Raw genomic sequence first — 22,046 nt, 5'->3', positions numbered from 1 at the left:
ATATCCGTACAATGGAATATTATCAGCAATACAAAAGAATAAAGTAGTGACATATTCTACGATATCGTGAATCTCAAAAGGATTATGATGTTATGAAAGAACCCAGCTGTAAAAGAATGTGTATTGTATGATTCCAATTACATGAAAGGTTTAGAATAGGCAAATCTATAGTAAATAAAATAGATTAAGGTTGCCAAGGCTTGGGAGGTGTGGGATGGACTGTGACTGCTCATAGACATAAGCCTTTTTTTGGGGTGATGAAAATGTACTAAAATTTTAGATGATGTTTAGATGGTTGCATAACTCTTTAAATATACTTAAAACTCATTGAATTTTACAATTTAAATGGGTGAACATTATGTTCTGTAAATTATATATTTTAAAAGGCTGTTAAAGAATATAATATCCAAACAACATAGAAATATATTTATCATTCAATAGTCTAAAATAGCATTTCTTATAAAGGAAATGGAAGAAAAAAGAAGAAGATAAAAGAAAGCATGAGAAGCTTTAAGGTAGTGAAAAATAAGCCAAAAGAGAGACCAGAATAAAGCAGGCCCTCAGGAATTAGCTTAATCACACAAATAACAGAGCACTAGAATGAAGACCCTTGACTCCAGAAGATTCTAGAGTTACCCAAGATTCAGAAAGTCTTTCCTACTGCTGTCTCTATAAGGTTTGGCTTTCTCAAGGTTCCTGGTGTTCCTGAAGTCTTACTGTTCCACTTTTCTAGGTTCTTGGACACATGTACTTATGTGTTGGTTTGGAACTGTTATGTACCCAGGAAAAGGCCATGTTCTTTTAATCTATTCCTGAGGGTGCAGACCTGCTGTAGGTGGAACCTTTTGGTTGGGCTATTTCAAATGAGATGTCACCCACCCCATTCAAGGTGGGTCTTGACCGTTTTACTGGAATCCTTTATGAGAGAATAAAACACAGATAAGAGGCTCCGTATGTTTGGTGAAACAGTTTATTTCCTTTGTATTCTTAGATGTAGATATGTAAACCATAGTACTTGACATTTTATTTCACAAAAAGAAGTAAACAAAAATACATAGTTGATAAGATAATACCATACGACAAATATAAGGTTTTTCTTTTTTTTTAATAGCTAGGACTAAAATAAAGAAATGCTAAGTTTTGTTTCAGGGATTTGTTTATAGGAATCTATGAATGGCTCCATATAAGAGTGCATCCCCTTCATTAAACTGTCATTTCCTTTATGACACAGATTGTATCTTTTAACTCACTAGCCTAAGTTGCCAGATATACAATAGGCTCACAAAACCTGCTTGCAGTGAAACTTTAAGTTGCCCCGTTGGACACCTCCCCATCTGTGAAGACTACATGTCCCAGGATGCCATGCTCCCTTTGAGCTCTCTGGACTAAGGCGAGGACGTCCCAGAAGCCATCGCGGCACATAGAGACTACAATTCCCACTACACTCAGGGGCTCCGGAAACTTGTCAAACCTACTTGTTGTCATAGTATCCGGGTCCGGGCCAACCAACCCAGGCGCCCGCAACAGGCTGTTAGTAATTCCGACCAACCGGAGGCATTTTTGTTTTGGAGCGTGACCGGAGGGGGCGGGAGCTCAGGACCGGCGCCTTCTCCTTGCATTTTGGGGTCGTGGCCTTGCTCCCGCCGTGCAAGTGAAGGCGTCGGGCCCCTTCATGCTCGAGTGTGTGCGTGGGGCGTGAAGTGCTCGTGGGTCCGTTTTAGATCGCTGCGGGAGCCATGGGCGGGACGGGCAGCACCCGCCGGGTCACCTTCGAGGCGGATGAGAATGAGAACATCACGGTGGTGAAGGGCATCCGGGTGAGTGAGAGTGGGAGGGGGAGGGCCAGCATTCGGACTCAGACTCAAACTCCCCCGACCTTTCCTGCTCCTGCTCAGCTTTGTTTCCATGTCCGGCCCCCCGTGTTGCCCAGCCAGAAGTCGAGGTCTCCGGGAAGAAGCTCGGAATTTCAAGACTTGAGACATCCATTCATAGAATAGTTCCTGATTGTGTACTAAGTGCTAGGCACCGTGCTGGAGGCGGGCGAGGGCGGGGGTGGGGGGAATGCCATGTTCAGTTAGACTCTCCAGGGTTCAATTAGATTCTCTTCTCTTGATCGTACTACTCAACTAGTTGTGGAACTTAGTTGCAGCCCTTTCCTCCTTTCACCCATCTGTGAAATGGAGCATATTTTACTACTCTTGGGCTCAGGACCCAAGCCCCTGCCTTTCCATTAACCCCATCACCTTTCTCGGGTGAATCCTCATTTTAAGGAGTCCTTTATCTGAGCTTTATTATTTAGTGCTCTCTCTCTGATCCTGCCCCCTCCCCTTCAACACAGACACGGATACACGCTACACACTTTTTGGGCCTGCGTCCAGTGTTCTGGCTTCTCACTCCTGCACTTTCACTTGATGGCTTACCTTCTCTGTGGTCTGGTGTGCCTGGGATTGGAAGTAGGCCCAGTTCTTCAAGACTAGCGTCTTCCAACCTCCTTGGTTGCATAGGAGCGGAGATCGATTTGCAAATTTTCAGCCCTCTTGAAGTTATCCAGTGACTTTTAGACATTGTGAAGAATTTTTATGCCCTCTGCATGTGCTTGATATATACACTGAAAACTTGATTTTTCTCTGGGTTGTCAGTATACCAGCACTAACTTCTTTAGCGCATTATCTGCTGCACCTGAATTTGGAGCCTAACATTTTTGGAAGTGTGATGCCTGAACCTAGTAAATAAAGCAATTTTGACTTTAGAAAGTTTAATAATATTTTCTATTCTTCTCCCTCTGTTATGCATAGCCAGTATGATTAAATGTGTAAATTATTTTTACTACTTGTTACTAGGAAATAAAACCTCTTGAATATTTAAAGTGTTGAAAAACTTTTTTGCTCTGAAACTGTTACCTTGAAAAGTATGTATTAAAGTTTTGTTTATAGAAATCAGCTGTTGAACTCAATTTTTGGTCTGTGGCCAGCATTCCTTTATATTACATTAACGGTAGTACCACATTTTGTAAGAAATTGTCTGAGGCTGCATTCTTTGCATTATTGTGGTTTAGTTGATATTCCTTGGGGTAAAATAAAAAATTACTGTAAACCCTTACTTTATGCAGAGGTTTATTTATATTTAATCTTAACTTTAGGCCTTGGGTAAGTTCCACATCAGAGGGTGAAAATAAATGTAAGGAAAGGCAAAATGAGTTTTGCTTGAGAAGATGCTTAGAAAAATCTATAAATCCATGTTCTCACACTCTGGTACAAACTCTGTGATCACCACAAACAAAATTGAGAGGGAATTTGGCTGCAGCGCAGACTTTCATATCAAATATTAGTGAGGTGAAATAGAATAAGTATGTCAATTGGGATATGTCCTAGATTAAAATGTAAAGATTGGCTGAAACCCCCTTTTTTTTACTTTTTGATTTTTTAAAGAAGTTGCGTCCGCCTAAATTGACAGAAACATTGTCATTTTTTCTTTCTCATATAGTACATTTTATGTGTATTGTTACAATTTGAGAACAGGCCCTGCTTATTTTGACCTCTGTTTTCATTCAGAGTACACCTTCATTTAAAATGCCCTTGCATTGTTTAAATCCCTTTTCAAGGAAAATTGCAGTCTTTATGATCCTCAGTTTTCTCATCTGCAAAATGATGGGCCTTGACTGCATCTCTAAGAGCTCTGATCTTTTCCACTTCTGAAATTCTATGAGTCTAGTTGTACTGTAAGTTTTTTGTAGTCATACTCTGCCCACTCTTCTGTCCCCCAAATGGCACGCTGTTGAATTATTGAGTACTTAGGGGTCATTCCAGTTTCCTGGAAGTCCTGGTAAAAAGAATGTGAACTTAGACAGACCTCAGTTTAAATCTCAGATTAGGCATTAGCTAGTCTTGTAGCCTTGACCAAGTCACTTCTCTGATCTTATTTCCTTCTCCGTAAAGGGGAATACCATTACTTAACTTGATTGGTAATGGTTAGAAGGTGAGGTAAGGTCTGTAAAGCATGTGGTACATTTTAGATTTTTCAATAAAGAGATATAATAGGGGTCCTTCCACATCTGAAGTTCTAAGATTCTTTGAAAGTAGAAACAGTATGTGCTTTGGAACCAGGCAGACTTAGGTTTGGATCCTAGCTCTTTAGCTGTGTGGCTCTGGACAAGTCACTTTTAATTGTGTTTCCTTATCCAGTAAATCTGTGTAGTGCAGTTTATGGGTGAGGATTATGTAGAATTCTGCATACCCATGTATGCAAACAGCACAGTATCTAGTACTTTGACAGTGTTCATGAGTAGTAGCTGTTATTAGAGCTGTTCAGGGCAATGAATACATAAATCTACATGAACTTAAAATAATTGAATAAAAGAAAGAGTATGTTTTGCCCCCAAAAAGGTTGCTCATTCATGAACATAAAGTGGGTGGAGATAAACTGGGAAATGGGAGGCCTGGGGTCTGCCACTGAGGGCCTTTGTGATTTTTAGCTAGGTCTTTTTAAACTGTTTTTTTTTTTTTTTTTTTTTTAGCTGATCTTTATAGTTTTCTTGGCTTGAACCAGGTATTTTTTTTTTTAAGTGATCTTCTGAGGCATGAGAATGCATAAGAAATGACACTCTCAGTATTATTTAGCTTAGTTGCTTTAAAACATGGTGCCAAGGAGGCCCAACCTTCAGTTTTGAACTGCAGATGGGTTAGTTCATTGTGGCTGAGGAAAATGTTCCAACTGGCCCAATTATTTTAATGTTTATGTTATTGGTTATAAGAAATGAGGGAGTACCAAAGATGCAACATACTCAATCACTGCTGAAATGTGAATTTCGTATTCTGTCCTACTGATAAGGATAGTAATTTCATCTTCATTTATTTTCGTATATGAGGGATCAATTTAGTGAGCAGTAGAAGGCTTTCTTTCAGTAAGTAGGCTGAGTTTCTTAATGGATCATGTTCCCAGATTTTTCTTGTTGGAGTCCTCAATAGCTAACAATTAAATGAACTATTTATGAATTTAAATTAAACTTTCTTCTCATCTTCCAGGTGTTATTTTCATGGAATCTACAGGGCCTTGTTTCTTCCCCCTTATTCTTATCAGTTGGTGGCTTTCCTTCCCCTTTTTAGTAAAATAACTTTATTCAAACTTAGAATCTGGAGCAATTTGTATAGATTGGGTGCAAGGCCACCCTCTTGCCTTCCCTTCCCCTCCCTGTTTAAAATAAATTTCTAGTATTAGAATTACCTATCATTTTCAAAACTCCCTGTTACATGTGCTTAATAGGATTTTGTGAGCACCTACTGTGCCTGCTTGGAATGTATGCTTATGATTGAATCATTCATAAATTTATCAGAAACATCAGAGCTGTGTGAGTTCTCTTCAGGAGCAAATGTCAACTTTACTGAATATCATTTTCAAAGCTGTATTTGTCATGCTTTCCAAGAATTAACAGATCTCTGCATCTGGCCTTGAAGCTGCAAGCTGAAATTCCTAGAAGCCATTTATGATAGTATGTGTACATATATGGAGCACAATAAATACTTTGAGAAATATTGGCAGTTAAAATCCCCTAAATGAAGAAATTAACTTAATGTGGGCTGTTGTTGAGGATTCTGGAGGAGAGTACCTTAGCAGAAACTATTAATCTGGTTGGTTGTAGGGAGTGAGGAATGTTGTATAGTTAATTCAGTTAATTGGTAGATCCCTTTCAACTTGAGATTTCATGATTCTCTTGGGCAGAGTATGATTCTAAGCTTCCTAGAATTATGAAATGACAGTAGAAGTTCATGATCTCCACTGATGACGAATGAAAAGAAGCACACATGGTAAGCTATAAACATGAGCCAAGAATTACATTTTATGTATATAGGACATTTCTACCCCCCATCCCCTCATCCCCAGTGGTAGTTGAAAAGCAAATCAGTACTCTCAGAAAATGACCTATGCTACATGGAAGAAAGACCAAGGGAGAAAAGTAAGTCTACAGTCCTTTAATTAATTTGATAAGACACATCTGGAAGAAGATGAGACTCTATGGTGGGGAGTAGGGGGTTCTGGTTTATTTCTGCCTGATGTGGTTCCTAACTTTACTTCTTAGAGAAGGGTATCTGTGCTGGTTTGAAAGGATGTATGTCCCCTAGAAAAGCCATGTTTTAATCTAAATCCCGTTTCGTAAAGACAGAATAATCCCTATTTAATACTGTATGTTTGAATCTGTAATTAGATCATCTCCCTGGAGATGTAACCCACTCAAGAGTGGTTGTTAAGCCGGATTGGGGGAAATGTGTCTCCACCCATTTGGGTGGGTATTGATTATTTTCTGGAGTCCTGTAAAAGAGGGAACATTTTGGAGAATGAAAGATTCAGAGAGAGCAGAGCAGAACGACATAACCACAAGAAGCAGAGTTCACCAGCCAGCAGTCTTTGGAGATGAAGAAGGAAAATGTCTCTTGGGGAGCTTCGTGAAACAGGAAGCCAGGAGAAGAAGCTAGCAGATGATTCTGTGTTCGCCATGTGTCCTTCCAGATGAGAGAGGAACCCTGACTGTGTTCACCGTGTGCCTTTCAAGATGAGAGAGAAACTCTGACTGTATTTGCCATGTGCCCCTCCACTTGAGAGAGAAACCCTGAACTTCACTGGCCTTCTTGAATCAAGGTATCTCTCCCTGGATGCCTTAGATTGGACATTTCTATAGACTTGTTTGAAATGGAACATTTTCTCAGGCTTAGAACTGTAAACTAGCAACCTATTAAATTCCCCATTTTAAAATCCATTCCGTTTCTGGTGTATTGCATTCCGGCAGCTAGCAAACTAGAACAGTATCTTAAAAGGCGCTCTTGTCTTTTACTCTGTTCCTTGTAAGCAGAAATACTTTAATCTTTTGTCCCTCTTGCCCAGTCTTCAGTTTGAGAAATACTGGGTTCTGGATTGGTGGGTGGTATATTTGTGTTAAATTTCAGGTAAAACCAACCAAAGTGTGTTGAAAGAGTTGAGTGGGAAAGAATTCAGTTGACATACATTCTTTCCTCTTCTGGAGGTGTTGTTTGTATGGTGGGTAGTGTAACCCTAAGCTTGTCAAGCCCAGTTATTTAAATTTGTCTTTAGGAGCAGTAGAGAACAGGTAGAAAATCAAGGTCAGTGAACTGGATACTGCTCAGTAGACAGGACTGCTTTACTTGATTCCCTCTCATATTGGAGCAGTCAACTTTAAGTTCTTTTAGTTCATATACCACCAGCTATGGACTCTGTCCAGAAAAATGCACATAAACAGACACTTTTGCATACTTTTGAGGAAGTGTGCACTGACACTTGACTCCACAGACCTCAGAGTATGATACCAAGCATTAATTGACTGAGGGTTAAGGGAAGTCATTTCACTGGTCTTTATTCCAGGTAGCTTCTATAAATTGAACTTGGAGATTCCAAAGATGGCTGGAAATAGGTGTAGTAGGTATAGATCACCAACTAGGAAAAAGCTTTTTTCTAAAAGAAATACTCTATTTAAAGAGAAATATGTCCTTGGAGAAGTTGCTTCTTATGAGGGCTGCTTATCCAGCTCTTGCAGAAGCTTATGTTATAGGCTTAATCCTTTCATGGGTTAGTTTGCATCACAAAGAACAGTTCTACAGCTGCAGATCGGGTGTCTCCTGGCTAGCATCTCTAAATCTTGTCAACTGCTTCACAAGTGAGAACCCCAGTTTACACAGGAGATGGGTGAGTGTGCAGGTCTGAACTTATTACTGCAACTGGAAGCTCAGCTCACAGGGTATTGACTTCATAGACAAAGGATAACACAGCTATTACCTTGTATTGTCATAGCTGTGATTGGACTTGGGGGTAGGAGAGAAAGGGTGTGGAATAAGCAGAATCAACTGAATTCTACCTGGATGCCCCAGTAGGAGGCTATATATGCCGAATGATTGTTAAGAACAAAAGAAGAAGGTTGACTCTCAATGCTGCAATCTTAGAATGCGTTTTAACTAAAAAAATGAATATGTACTCTTTTTAGATACCATGCTTATAAATTTACTGAAATTTAATCAAAGACCACATTGGGAAATGTTTTGATGTTAGAAATTAACATTAAGTAGCTAATTTTCGAGGCATCAGAGAAGCTATAAAGATAAATGTAATGAAATATAAAATAATAAAAATAATAAAGATAATTGGTAATTAGGTTGAAAAATAGTCTACTTTTAGTATCCTGAGGTTTTAGAGAGAGTGATGAATGAGCACATGTTCCAGGGCTCAGCTGCAGACATTGGCAGCAGCTTTCTCTGTAATCCTCATGAATTGTGTAGAGAAGGAGCTCAGTGCAAACTCAGATTGAATTGATGAGAGTGAAGCATGGTGAAATAAAAATCAGTTGAAGTCCCCATGACTGCAGCTGTATGGATAACTTTACCAAGTATTTGTATAGCACATTGTCATTCATAATGCACTATTAATCTTGCCCATAACCATGGGGGTGGATGGGGTGGGATGAGAGGGTAGGCATTAATTTCATTTTTAGGTGAGAAAAGTGCAATCCATTGAGGTAGGGTGGTTAGTAGCTATTAGAGGGCCCATTCATTTTCCTCTGTTCTGGGCCAGGTTTTTTACTCTTTCAAAGAATAAGAGTAAAGTTGACTTTTTTTTTTTAAACGTGGCTTTAAGGCCAGAAGGACTTTGTATAGTAGTCATTTTGAAAGCAACAAATGATGGCAAGATATGAATTCTGATGGGAAGCAGATGAAGTGATGACCTGCCTTCAGTGTAGGTCGTTCATAGCTAAGACTGATTGTTAGCAAACACAGTCGCTTTCTGATTAGAATATATTTTTAGTGTAGTTGTAGTTCTTTAAATTTAGTCTGAAATACAGGGATATTTATTAAAATATAAAATTATATATTATATATAAACCAGATTATATTAACTATGCATGTAAATTATGTACATACTACATTATATAAAACTATATAAATAGCATATAATAGTATATAGTATAGTATATACAGTAAATATATACTATGTTACATTATAGTGATATACACTGCTATATATAGTATATATACATATTACTATTACTATATATAGTATAATATATGTAGAATATGACTAACATATAACATATGTTATATGTTTCATATAACATTTATAGTATATGAAATATATAATGTATATTAGATTATATAGAAATTAAGTAAGCATTAAAAATTATTAATTAAAATGACTAAACATTAAAATATCAATTAAAATGACTTAATATTCTAAAAATTAATAATACATTTTATCACCTTAAGAGGAAAATAAAAATATATCACATTTTTTATTTTATTGCACGGCATTGAAGGAATGCATTGTTGAGTAGTAGAGAGAGCAGTTGGATTAGAGATTGGGAGTCACAGTTTCTAGTCCTGATGCTACAAGTAACTGGATGTTAATGAGGGCCTCATTTTTTCTCACCTGTAAATTGAGGGGAGGGATTGGTGTGAGTCTTAAAAGGTTTTTCTCAAGATTTATCTCAGCTTTGCAAACGAGGCTCACTGATATTCTTAGTGGCTGTTAGTTGTTCAAAAAGATGCAGCTGGTCCTGGCATCATCACATAGAAAGACTCTTGGTACTCTTTCTTATTTCCGCTTCTCTTCTAAGAAAGAAGGCATAGTTTTTACCTACAAAGGCCACTGCTTTTGAACTGTAGTCTTTCCTTTTGCCATCTAATCTCTATTCTGGTTTTGTCCTTGGAGTGTAAGTAACTGTTCAGGTACAAATTATATTGTTTACTGATGTATCCTAAAGACCTAGATTTGTGGTTGGTTTAGTAAATGTTGCATGAATAAATCACATGGTATAGGAGCTCACACTGTAGAAGGGCAGGCATGAAAACAAATATTTGTTTTATAACTGGAATGCTGTGTTAGAGGTTTTTGCAAGGTACAGTGGGGCACAATGAAAGGTATCTTTGGGTAGGCAGGGTTGGAATGGAATAGGGACCTGGTTTGGTCAGAGAAGTCTTCATGATGTTTGAACTGGATCTTAAAAGAGACTCCCTTCAAAGGGGCCAGGGGAGAAGGCAAGGTGAACATGTGTAAAGTCAAAGAGATTGCAACAAATAAGAAGCCAGGTGTGGGTGGAGAATAGAGTATGAAATATTAAGGGGAAAGCTATGGAAATTGAGATTGGGGAATTAGGCCATGACCAAATAAATGTAGGGGAAGTCTTGAATGGCATGCAAAAGAGTTTGGCCTTTTCATGTTTATCAAAGTAACTGTTGAAGGATTTGAAGCAGGGAATTACCATAATCAGATTTGCAATTTAGGAGGATTAATTATGGTGCTGTCAATCAGGTCAGGGAAAATGGGATGGCAGAAGAGATGAGGAATTCATTAAATAGTTAGGGGTTGAGAAAGTCAAGGCTAAGAAAATGAGGAGGAGAAAACTTGAGGACAAGTCATACATTCCAGTTTAGGATGCTGGGTAGAAGTAGTGCCATTAATGAGGTAAAGAAAGTAAGAGAAATTTTTGGAAAACGTGAGTTCAGTTTTAGACTCTTTCGGTTTGAGGTGCTTGTGGTTTGTCCAAGGGGGAGGTGTCCATTAGGTGATTCAGTGTATAGATTATAATCTCAGGAGACTGGTCTGGGGCTGGAGATAATAGATTTAGGATTTATTAATTTATCAACAGCAGTTAAAAATCAAGGGAGTGGATGAAAGTATCAACAAGAGCACAAAGACTGAGAAGAGAATAGAATATGGTGCCCTCTAGCATTTAATGGTTGACTGAGGCTGGGAATCCTGCAAAAGGAGTAAGAAATGGCCAGAGTCCCAGTCCATGAAGACAAATGCTGTACTCTCACGTCTGGTCAGACAATGAGTTTGGCGTGTAGGGGATGGTGATGAGCATGACCTTGAGCTCAAACTGCCTTTGTTTAATCCTGGCTTCCTACTGGTTAGCTGTGATCCAGGGCAAGTTATTTAAGTCAACTGTTTCAGTTTGCTCACCTATAAAATGGAGATAATAAATACCTATGTCACAGGGTTTTTAAGAGTTGAATGAGTAAAGTGTTTACTGTAGTGTGGTGCCTGGCACACAGTAAGCACTCAATGTATGATAGCTGTTTCAAATCTGAAATGTATTTTGAATGTGTTCTCCCCTAATTTACCATAAAGACTTTTTAAAAGACAACTTTATTGAGGTATAATTTATAGTCCAAAAATTCACTCATTTTAAATGTACCATTCAATGCTTTTTAATAAATTTACCATGCTGTGCAACCATCATCATTCTCCAGTTGTAGAACATTTCTCTCATCCCAGTAACATCCCTTATGGCCATTTAAATTAATCCCATTCCCACCTCAGGCCCAGGCAACACTTATCTACTTGCTTTCTCTATCGAGTTGCCTTTCTCTGAGCATGTGGTAAAGATGTACTCACTATTAGTGGCCTTTTGGTTCTGGTTTCTTTCATTTAGCCTAATGATTTTTAGTTCTATCCATGTTCTAGCATGTGTCAGAATTTCATTCTTTTTTATTGCTGAATTGTCCAGTGTATGGATATACAACTTTTGTTTTTTGGTTGATAAACATCTGTTTCCAATTTTTGGCAGTTATAAATAATGCTGCTGTGAACATTTCCTGTGCAAGTGTTGTGTGGACATGTGTTTAGTAGCTTCTTAGCTGGTCCTTTAGCCTCCATCTTTCCTTCTGCTTTTGTTCTTGACCCTCCAGTCTGTTTTCTACACTGAAGCTAGAGTGATCTTTCTAAAATACAAATCTCATCATATCATGACTGCTTAAAATCCTTCAGTAGTATCCACTTACTCAAACTCTCTAACTTGAAGGGTTTACTTAGAATTTTTAAAATCTGAAACCATGTTTCCCTCTCCAATTCTTTGTTCTCTCCTCAGCTTTGTGCTTCAGCCATTCTTTTATTCATTTATTCATTCATTCAACAAGATTTATTGAGTAACAGGAGAGCAATATCCTTGCTTTCATGAAGCTTACCTGCTAGCATAAAAGACATAAAAGACATACAGTAAACAAGGAAAGATCAGATGGTAAGTGCTATGAAATAAAAAAACCAGGATGACATGTTATAATTGAGGGACTCATGACTCCCAAATCTCCAGCCCTGAGTGTTCCCCAGAGCCTCCACCTTATTGCCAGCTACCTACTTCATGTACCCACTTGGAAGTCTAACAGTGGCATGCCATGTATCTCATCTATGCTTTAATGTGGTTTCCTCTTCTGGAGCAATTTTATCCTACTCCTCTTTCTAAGGCCTATTCTGCCTTGCCTTATAAGTATTCCAGCTCTAGTACTACCTCTGCTTGCCTCACTCCAAAGCCTGATTATGTCTTTTCTTTTATGCTTTTTGTACTTCATTAAGAACTGACTCACCTTAGATAGCACTGTTTGCGTTCTATTTAAACATGTTTGTTTCTTTCACTCCACTTTAAGCAACTTGAAACTGTTGTGCCCCGGCAAATAGTTGATGCATAATAAATATCTCTTGAAAGAGTAATGGTATCCATTTAGCTTTTAATAGGAGGAAAGGAGGAACAGTTTTCTTTGGGACTAGAGGGAAGTTGCTAAGGCCTGTGATAATGTTTAAGTTTGTAGCATCTGTTTAGAAAGTTGGAGGAGTGGTGGTAGCTTAAATTTTCTCAGGGACTGAATTTGGTGCACAGTGTAAAATGAAAAGAGTTATTTATAATGAACAATTAGCAGTGATTAGGAGAAATAAAGGAGTAGTGCTGTGGGGTACATCCTGAAATCTTAAAACTTCACTTTTTTAGCTGTTAGGTTTAGCTTCATTTCTTTAGGCCATTCATTACACATATTGCTATGGATGATTACATTACTTGGATATTACTGTACAGGTTTTCTTTCTTGTTCTTATTATAATTGATTTTATTTTGATGTTGCTTTTTCAGCTTTCAGAAAATGTGATTGATCGAATGAAGGAGTCCTCTCCATCTGGTTTGAAGTCTCAGCGGTATTCTAGTGGTTATGGTGCCTCAGGTATTTCAGAATTTTAATTTTAGGATTTTTAATGGAAAAATTATAAATAGCAGAGTTCACTGTATAATCATGTTCCCCTGCATTTCTGCCTTTTGTTATTTAGATGTTGGGCTTTTTGTAAGAAATGATTGAAATCAGAACTACAACTTCTTTTAAAATGCTTTTCATTAAAAGTAGAATGAATTTACTTTAAAACAGTCTGGGAATTTTGTTTTCTCATCTAGCTCATAAACCCTCCATCAGGTTTTAGAAGATTAGACCTTTTTTTTTTTTTTTTTTTTACTTAAATGGATTGCCTATATGGATATTAGAGATTTAGGAGTAAATATTTATAAAAAACACTGAACTTAGGAAATATGGATTTACCATTTCAAATTGTGAAGTACCTCAAATGATTTTATTTTCTAATAAATTTCTAAGTTTATACAAGGTTTATTTCCTCCATAGTCTAAATTATTGATGAAAATACGGTATTAAATGAAATCCATACAGAATTTCCAAGCCTCATTTTTTCTGTAGATCCTTCTGGATAAGAGATAAGAGAATTAATACTACTTTCCTTCTCTTCTTTCTATCCCACCCATCTATTCATTTAATAAGTATTTATTGAGTACCTGTTGTGTGCACGGCACTGGTCTTGATGCTGCCCAATTTGATGGATGGACATGCTATTTGTTGAAATGCCAATGAGAAAATAATTGGAATGATAATTTCTTGGACTAAGATTTTTCTGTATTTATTGGAGAGGGGTATTGTAAGATAAATTTGGCTATACCCTGTAAAATTCACTGAGAAAGACAAGTTGCTGCCCAAATGCCATTGATTTACTTGGGGCAATGTGATCCCCTTACTAATCACTAAGTCAGTAAACATGAATTGATTTGTTCAAAGCAAGAAGGAAAAGATGATGAGTAAGAAATAGTTTTTGCGCTTTTGAAACTTCTTGTTTGGTAGGATAGTTAAGAAAGGTTCACAGTTAATTACTGTTTAGATAGAAAGTGACCACTCCCCTTTTCTTGGAAATGCTTTTTTTTTCTTTTTTTTTTTTTTAGTTTCAGCACCTTATTCTTAGCTTTCTTCCAAACTTACTTACACATCTCTCTCCTTTGCTTACTCTCACTAAGTTTTCTCACTCAATTGCATGGCTTTTAAACAGTATCTAGATGCCTCTGACTCCCAAAATTATATCTCCAGCCATGACCTCTACCTGAAACTCCAGTTTCTAATAGATAAATTACCTGTTTGAAAGCTCCACTAAGAGATATCTAAGTTAACATATCCCAAACAAAACGTTTTATTTTTACCCCAACCTGCTTCTTCCTCTCCACTTTTTCCAGTAAATGGTACAAGTAGTTAAGCAAAACTGGCATTCAACCTTGTTTCATCTTTCCCTTATTCCTTATTTCAGGCCTTCAGCTAGTCTTCTCAACTCTATCTTTAAAAATATCTGAATTTTTTCCTTTTGGCTCTATCTTCATTGCCACAGCTGCAATCCAGGTCAACATCGTCTCTTACCTTGCTTTCTTCAGAAGCTTCTTAACTGATGCCCTACTTCCATTCTTTCCCCCCCTTTGCTGTCCTCTGCAACAGATGCCTCGGCAATCTTTTAAAAAAGGTAACTCAATTCATGTCCTATCCTAGTTTTTGTACACAGAATATAATCTGAACTGTTTTCCTTGGACTCTGAGTCACAACATCACTCTACCTATCCAATGTTTTCTCCATATCTCTTACCACTCCTCCTTCTCACTTACCCTACTCTGAATGTTATCTCCACTAAAAGGTAACTCCTTGAAAATCTGTACCAGAAGATAAGCTCCAGGGACCTTGTCCCTTGTCTGTTTGTTTACAGCTGAATTCCCAACTCCTAGGATAGTGCCTGGTTCTTGGTGAGTGCCTGTTAAGTGTTTGATGAGTTAATTAAGGTCAATTCCCATTACCCATTTAAAAAATAGCTACTTCTAATCATTCTGGAATATAATTCTATCAGTTTAATTCAGGTAACATTTATTGAATGTCTACTATGTGCAAGTAATTGCGAGGGGGATACAAAACAGAAAACAAAAAATGATCTCTCAAAAAGTTTAGAATTTTGGGGTAGAGACAAACATATAACAAGACTATAAGAAAGGTACAAACAGAATGAAAAAAACTCAGATTAAAATTAAGTATATCAGGTAATATGGCTTAAATATAACTTGATATGGATTTTTCAAAATTAGACTGTTCTAAATATTTGTTCTAAGGGTTTCTTTTCTACTGTTGTGTTAAGGAGATAGGATGATTATAATAAAAAATAAATAATGATAACACTTACATAATGTTTATTATGTGCTAGGCACTCTTCTTAATCCTATATATGTCTTATCTCATTTAATCCTTAAAACCCTATGAATTTACATGGAAAGAAACTTGAAGTGGCACTTTTCTTCAGTTGTCGAAAGAATGTGACAAACTAGTTGGAGGAAAAGAACTGCCTTTAGTGATGTCCTGCTTCATCTTAGGAAAGATCCTTCTGTCTTTCAGTGACTGTTGGTTCGTCTAGGCTTTTTCCCGTACTGGCTGTCATTCAGTAGAGAAACTGTTTACCTACCTGAGTTGTCTTCTTAAACTGATGGTGTTGAGGAGTGGGTGGTTGGTGGTAAGGCTTTCTATGCAAAGTTCATGATACAGCCTACAGAGCATGATACTGATACTGTCATAAACTCTGGCTGTGTTGAATCCATCTCTTCCCAATTCCAGATTTGACATGTCTGATGAATTGAGGTCCATACCTAGCCATTGCTTTCCTGGGCACTGAAAGTTCTTAGAATATCACTTTGTATTGTAGTGGTTAGGCTAGAATTACACTCCTTAAAATGGTAGCTGTAATCCACATGTGGCTATTTAAATATAAATGAAAATTAATTAAGTTGAAATAAAATTTAAAATCTAACTCCTGAGTTGCACTAGCCACATTTCAGTGCTCAATAGCCACATGTGGCTGGTGGCTATCATATTGGACGACACAGATAGGAAACATTTCCATTATTGCAGCAAGTTCTCTCTAGGCTCTCATCTAGTAGAGAACAATACTTGCATTGTGAGCTTGAGCATATAATTTTAATGGTATGGTGGCTGAGGTTGTGGATTTAGATATCTCTGTATGTTTGTGTGTTTATGAATCTTGTTTCTTGCCCTTTTCACTTTCTAACTCCCCTAGGATTTTTGGTAACTAGAAAGTTTAGGGAGCATTCCCCAGAGGTATACTATCTTCACCTCACTCTCCAGTAAAACTGCCCCACTTGTATGTTAGGGGTGTGTTGGAGATTTCAATCCCTTAGGTTCAGGGTGGTAGAGGATCATGTATGTACCCCCATGTACCGTACAAAATATTTGGTTTTAGTAACTATGATATGAAAAAACTCAACAAAGCTAATTGAGTAGGCTCTTTCAGTGTATGATTTCCACTACCCGTTCTACCCCAACCCGAGAAAAGAACTAAGATTTGACGTTCTATTTTTGAAATGATCTCCCTTTGGATTAAGAATGTAGTTAGACTGTGATTGTGAGACTTGATGGTTTATTCTTTCTAGAATTAAAAAATTTATATAAAAGTAGAAGACCTCAAAGTTTACCTTCTTGTTTGTGTTTGTCTCAGTAGGGGGTTTTTAGTAAGTTTTTTATTTCTAATTTAAATGTGTTATGAAATAATTTTTCAAGTCTACAGAAATGTATTGATAAAAATGCCGTCAGACTTTTCTACATTTTTCAGTGTCAAGTAAATTTTATATTAAATGTGAGTTGAATATTTAATATTAGAATGCTTTCTTCCTCAAAGAAGTCTTTATTCACTAGCCCTAGGCTATTTATATGTGTGGATATAAGGAGGTATAGTTGATAGACTGAGAGCCCTAGGATTTCTATGTATAGGAACTAAATTTTGTCATATATTTAGTTTTGAGGATATAATTTATTCTGTAGGGAAGTGAATTCTTCTGAATACTTTACTGAAAGTTTTTTTTTGCTAAAACTTGAACCAGATCAATGACTCGTTGCGATAAGTATTTGCATATAAAGCTGTTCAGGCAAAATAATATACTGTGTGACAGACAGCAGATTGTAATGCCACTTTAACAAATGAATGTGCTCTAAAGAACTTAACTATGTCTTTGCTGCCTCAAATTCTTTTCTGCATTATCTCAACTATATTGGTTTGCTTGTGCACCAGAGAGTTTATTTTTCAGCTGATATAAAGCAATACTATTACACATAGTTAAAAACTTACCTTTTTTTCCCCAGTCCATGCACTTCTCAAAACAAACACACAAGCAAACAAAGAAAGAAAAAACAAACAAACAAAAATTCAACAAATGGTATTGCAGTTAACGGGATACGTGAAAAAGAATATGTGACCCCTGCCATACAGAACATAAAAACAAAAAAAGCTTATGTTTTGATTGACGTCTTCTGTCTTTTGATTTTAAAAATCCATGCTGGTAATTGATTTTTTTCCATTCCACCCTGATCTTTTAGTTTTTCTGGCTTAAGATGGGGTCAGACCTCTCATATTTGACTCTAATGCCGAGTAAACTCTGTCCCCAAATCACTATGTTGAAACCAGCAAGGAAATGATAATAGGAGGCTATTTGTTGGTATCTTAAGTCAATAACAACCAGATGAAAATGATGAATCTGGAAAAAAAGACAAATGAACTTGCTTTTATTATTATCCCCACTGTATAAGCTTCTCTTTAAATTTCTTGTCCTAGTGAAAAATAAGAAAGATTTGCTGGTTGTGTTAAGTTTATCACTGAGATCACTAAGTATTTGGCAGCCTTAACAAATTGCAGGAAACCAATTTGAGCAGAAAATATCCCAGCCCAAACTCAAAACAGCCAATTTAGGGAAACAGATTCATCTATGTGTTTTATGTATTTTTCTCCCGGAATCTGGTCCTCTTAGTTATTTTTAAACAACTCTTTTAAGTCTCATTTAGACATAGCACTGTAGGGTGAGTTCAAAGTATAGAGGCTTTGATTTGTATTAAAAAGAACTGAAGGGAATTGCAATGTCTAGGTTTTCAACTTTTTAATATATGAAACTTTGTTGATACCAGTGCTTCAAATATGTACTTTTTTCTGTGCTGTAATACTTTGCCTATCAATTTCTAAAAACAAGAAATGTATATACTTTTGAATTAAAAGTGTTAATTTCTCTAGTCATATATTCTGTTCTTTAAAAAAGCCCATGCACAATCTGCAGCTAATGTATGGTTGAGTAACTCATTGTTAGTTCCATTAGCCAGCAAGTCTTAGCGTGGCAGCCATCTTTGATGTTAAGGAATTAATAGTTTTATCAGAATGTACAGACACAAATGTTTTTAACATAGTTTATTGAGTAACTACTGTACTCATATAGTGCCCTTCACCTGTTCAATTATTATTTTTGAGTAAGTGAATGAATATGTAATTGGTATAGAATATTTATGTGGTATAGAAAGTACTTTAGGAATTCTTAGAAAGACAGTCAGGAGTGCAAGCTCCTGAGTATTAGGGGAAGTGGGCTTGAGCCAAACCTTAGAGAATAAGAGGTGTGAGGGGTTTTAATGCTGAAGCTATTCATAGTAGAATTGGTAGACAGACCAGGGCTTATGGATGGTTCTAATGGATGGCTCTAATGGATGGCAAGGTTGGGAGCAAGTTAAGAAGTTTTGTTTTATCCTATAGGGCCTAGGTGGTTGCTGAACAGCTCCATTTAATTTTAGGATACAAGGTTAGAAAGTTGCATTAGTTGCTACTTTAAAAAATATACCCAGATATTCATAAAATTTTTATGGCTAAAAAAGCAGTGCTGATTTTCTCATTGATACATTCAAAAGAGAAATCTAAATTGTAAGAACATGTGTTTTCTACCATAGTACTAAATAAAGCCATTTTCATGTTCAATGAAAAAGTATGCAGCGTTATAAACACAGTTATTTGTCCTTAATTGGCCCTGTGGTCCAAAAAAAAAAAAAAAATGTTGCTCTCAGCTGTTGGAGTCAGTGTAGGATAAGATAAATTTCTGAGCAGGGAGGGTGAATCAGTGAAAGTCAGTTAGTTTTGGAAGGAGAATGTAAAGGATGAGTTACAAACTGGAGCTAGATACAAGGAGCTGCTACATGGTCTAAATTGAAGTAACAAAGGCAGAGAAGGACTTGGGTAGACCTGGTGCCTAAGGCTTCTTGGGTGGTGAGGGGTGTTCTTTGACCAGCTCTTCAGTCCTCTCAGCCTAGTGTAGGTACTATCTCCCGGGTCACTCCTTGTGTTGTATTTACCTTGAGAAACCAGCAAAAATTTGAATGTACTGTCCTTTGAAATTAGGAATGTAGTGCAGGAATTTTTTTGTATGTAGCAGCAAATCATTGATGATATAATTTATATTACATTATATTTTGGGGTGTTGAAGGCAGTGTTCATTCAACACTACAGTGGTGTAGAGGAAGGGAATTACTGAGAAGCTTAGTATGTTCTGAAATGTTAGTGGGCCACACCTTCTAGTTGTTTATTGTGATTAGGAACTTCTGCCCTTTGATTGCCTAGTTAATTGATTAACCATTGGCTTCAGCTGCTTTTTATTAAATCTTCACAGTTCCTGCCCCTGTGATGACTATAGCATAATTTACTTTGCGTTACTACTTCCTGGAGGTTTGAAATCAAATGGGCCAGAAATTCCCTACTTGCTCATAAGTTGCTAGAAAGGAACAGCTATTTTGTAATGTGCATTGCATGATGTAAATTAGAAACTAGGTACCGCCGTAGAGCCAGAATACTCAGGACCTGAAGGGAAGCAACTTCTGTGACTAGGGGCAAAAAAGAGAAATGCGATATTAAAGAAACTCTCCATTTTTTTACTGTGATAGAATTTAGAGGGCAACTTTAAGGTAAATTATGGGAAAGTGGATTGTATTTTCCACTATCAAATAATTACAGACACCACCAACAATATATCAAAAAAGATTTAACAGTTATCAACTTTATAATCATGCCTTCAAGATTGATAAAATAAAATGACCCATTGTTTATATAAGCAGCTCTTACAGGTTATAAAATATAGGCTATAAGTATAAAAAAGTATTACTTTTAATCTAAATTTAATATGCCAGTTTTAAAATAAACTTAATTAACAATATTTTTGCCTTTCTTGGAATTTGATAGAGTTTGAAGGTGTCACTGGATGGCCTAGATCTCTTAAAATAAATTACCCAAGGGAGTTTCAAATGTACCTTTTCCTTCTACATGCAGAGGTATTCAAAATTAATACTTTGACTTTACAGCTGTCAACCAAATAGTATGTTATTGTTGATGATGATGTTTTCCCTTGTAACAAACATTTTAAAAAGTATGGTCTGACCCAGCATTTCATTGCTTCCTTTTACCCTTTCCTGTCTCCCTGGTTTATTCAGAGATACAAGCATAGCACTCTGTTTTAGGAAAATCAGTGCTACCCTGGAAAAATAAGTGCTTTCAAGTCCCCCTTTTCCAACTTGTTATGCCCCAGGGCCACTTGACACTTTGTTCACAGCTGTCCAGGCTCTCAGTGTTCAGTGAAAAGCCTTCAGAATCCATCTAATCATGGTTGCAGGCTTTTTTAGTAAGCATCTTTGAGTTGCTGTGATAGTGCTCTGGTTCTGCAAACCCTGGTTCCCTTGAATGAGTGGTTAATTGAAATATAAGTTTTAATTATATAGCATCAAATGGTTGGAGCTTGAAATTACTTTTAAGTTACAGAGTAGTAATAACTATCTCTTTACTCTGAAGATGTAAGATGCTTAGACATCCCACAGATTGTATTGTGGGAGGAAGAGGGTGGCTGTGTACTGCTTTTACTTGCAGAATTTATAGCTTTGTCAGTTTTAGGGTGCTCTTCTCATTGAACGCTGCTGCTCTGCTCCTCACCCTGTGCACCCTTGCTCTTTCTGTTTCTTTTGCCAGCCCACTCCCATCTTTGCTAAGACACCCACAGGCCTCGGTGAGTAACAGCAGATCCTTGCTCTGTATTTTCCTTTTTATGATTTAAAGTTTTACAATTTCTCCCATCCCATGTGCCATTGCCCTAGTTCTGGTCACCATCATTCTCTCCTGTCCTGCACTAACATTCTCTTTCTTGGGTTCCCTTCCTCTAGTCTTGCATTATTCCCCAGTCCATTTTCACCACAGCCCTAGTAATCTTTCTAAAGTACAAGACCAGTATGCCATTCCTTTATTTAAAACATGTGGCTCCCATTCCTTTTGGGTGAAATCCAAATTTCTTTTCCATAGTCAACAAAGACTTGTGTCCTGTCTCCTGCTTTTGTGTCCAACCACTTGTCATTACCTCACCTCTCATTTCTTATCTAGTCATAGTAAAGTTCTTGAGCATCCTTGCACTGTTCCTTTGGGGTCTTTGATTATGTTTTTTCCTTCTGTCTGAACACTGTTCGTCTGACTGTCTACCTCAGCCCATCTGTACTTCCCTGTCTTCCTGTCTGTTCTCTTGCTGACTCCTGCACCTTGCCCAGATCCCTGCCTAGAAGTCACTTACCCTAAAAAGCTTTACTTGACTCCAAGTCTGGGTTCTATGCCCCTCCTGTGTGGCCCACAACACCCTGTGTGTTCTTTTCCTACTTCAGCACTTATGCCATAATTCTGTACTTGCTGACCAACTGACTCCTCTCCCTCAGAGACTGCCATTTTGATCGACTGCTTTGTCCTCCCAGAGCCTCCATCCATGCTATTTTCCTTTTCTGCACTTTCCCTTGCCTTGGTGGTGACCTCTCTTTGCAGAACTGAAAAGCAGTTCATACATCTGTGTTTGCTGTAGATGAACAGATGATTAGGCAAAGTGGGATAGACAGATGGAAATTTCAGATGCTTAAGGAGGCTTCTCTTCCTTAAGAGCCATTTCACCATCTTCTCAGTGAAGCTTTCCCAAATTGATGCCTTTTGAAGAATTTTCCTTTTCTTGTGTTACTAAGTCTCTTTAGGACTGATCCTTGTTACAGCGTATACTTCAATGTATTGTAATTATACCGTTACTTGTCTGTCTTTCCTGTTAGTTTATGAGC

General features: G+C 37.2%; 1 protein-coding gene across 1 annotated transcript in view; it reads left to right on the top strand.

Annotated features, from left to right (window-relative positions):
* Nucleotides 1-1,432: 1,432 nt before the first annotated feature.
* Nucleotides 1,433-22,046, top strand: part of CHCHD3 (coiled-coil-helix-coiled-coil-helix domain containing 3) — a 352,306-nt gene continuing 331,692 nt past the window's right edge. Inside the window, exons 1-2 of the mRNA XM_077136125.1 lie at nucleotides 1,433-1,817; nucleotides 12,893-12,980. Coding sequence (XP_076992240.1) covers nucleotides 1,737-1,817; nucleotides 12,893-12,980 — 169 coding nt within the window. The 5' untranslated portion in view covers nucleotides 1,433-1,736. The remainder of the gene's footprint in view (nucleotides 1,818-12,892; nucleotides 12,981-22,046) is intronic.

This window comes from Tamandua tetradactyla, chromosome 1, assembly GCF_023851605.1.
Source record: "Tamandua tetradactyla isolate mTamTet1 chromosome 1, mTamTet1.pri, whole genome shotgun sequence".
Classification (NCBI taxonomy): Eukaryota; Metazoa; Chordata; class Mammalia; order Pilosa; family Myrmecophagidae; genus Tamandua; species Tamandua tetradactyla.
The sequence above is the reverse complement of the archived record's forward strand: the minus strand, read 5'-3'. Positions and strand labels throughout refer to the sequence as shown.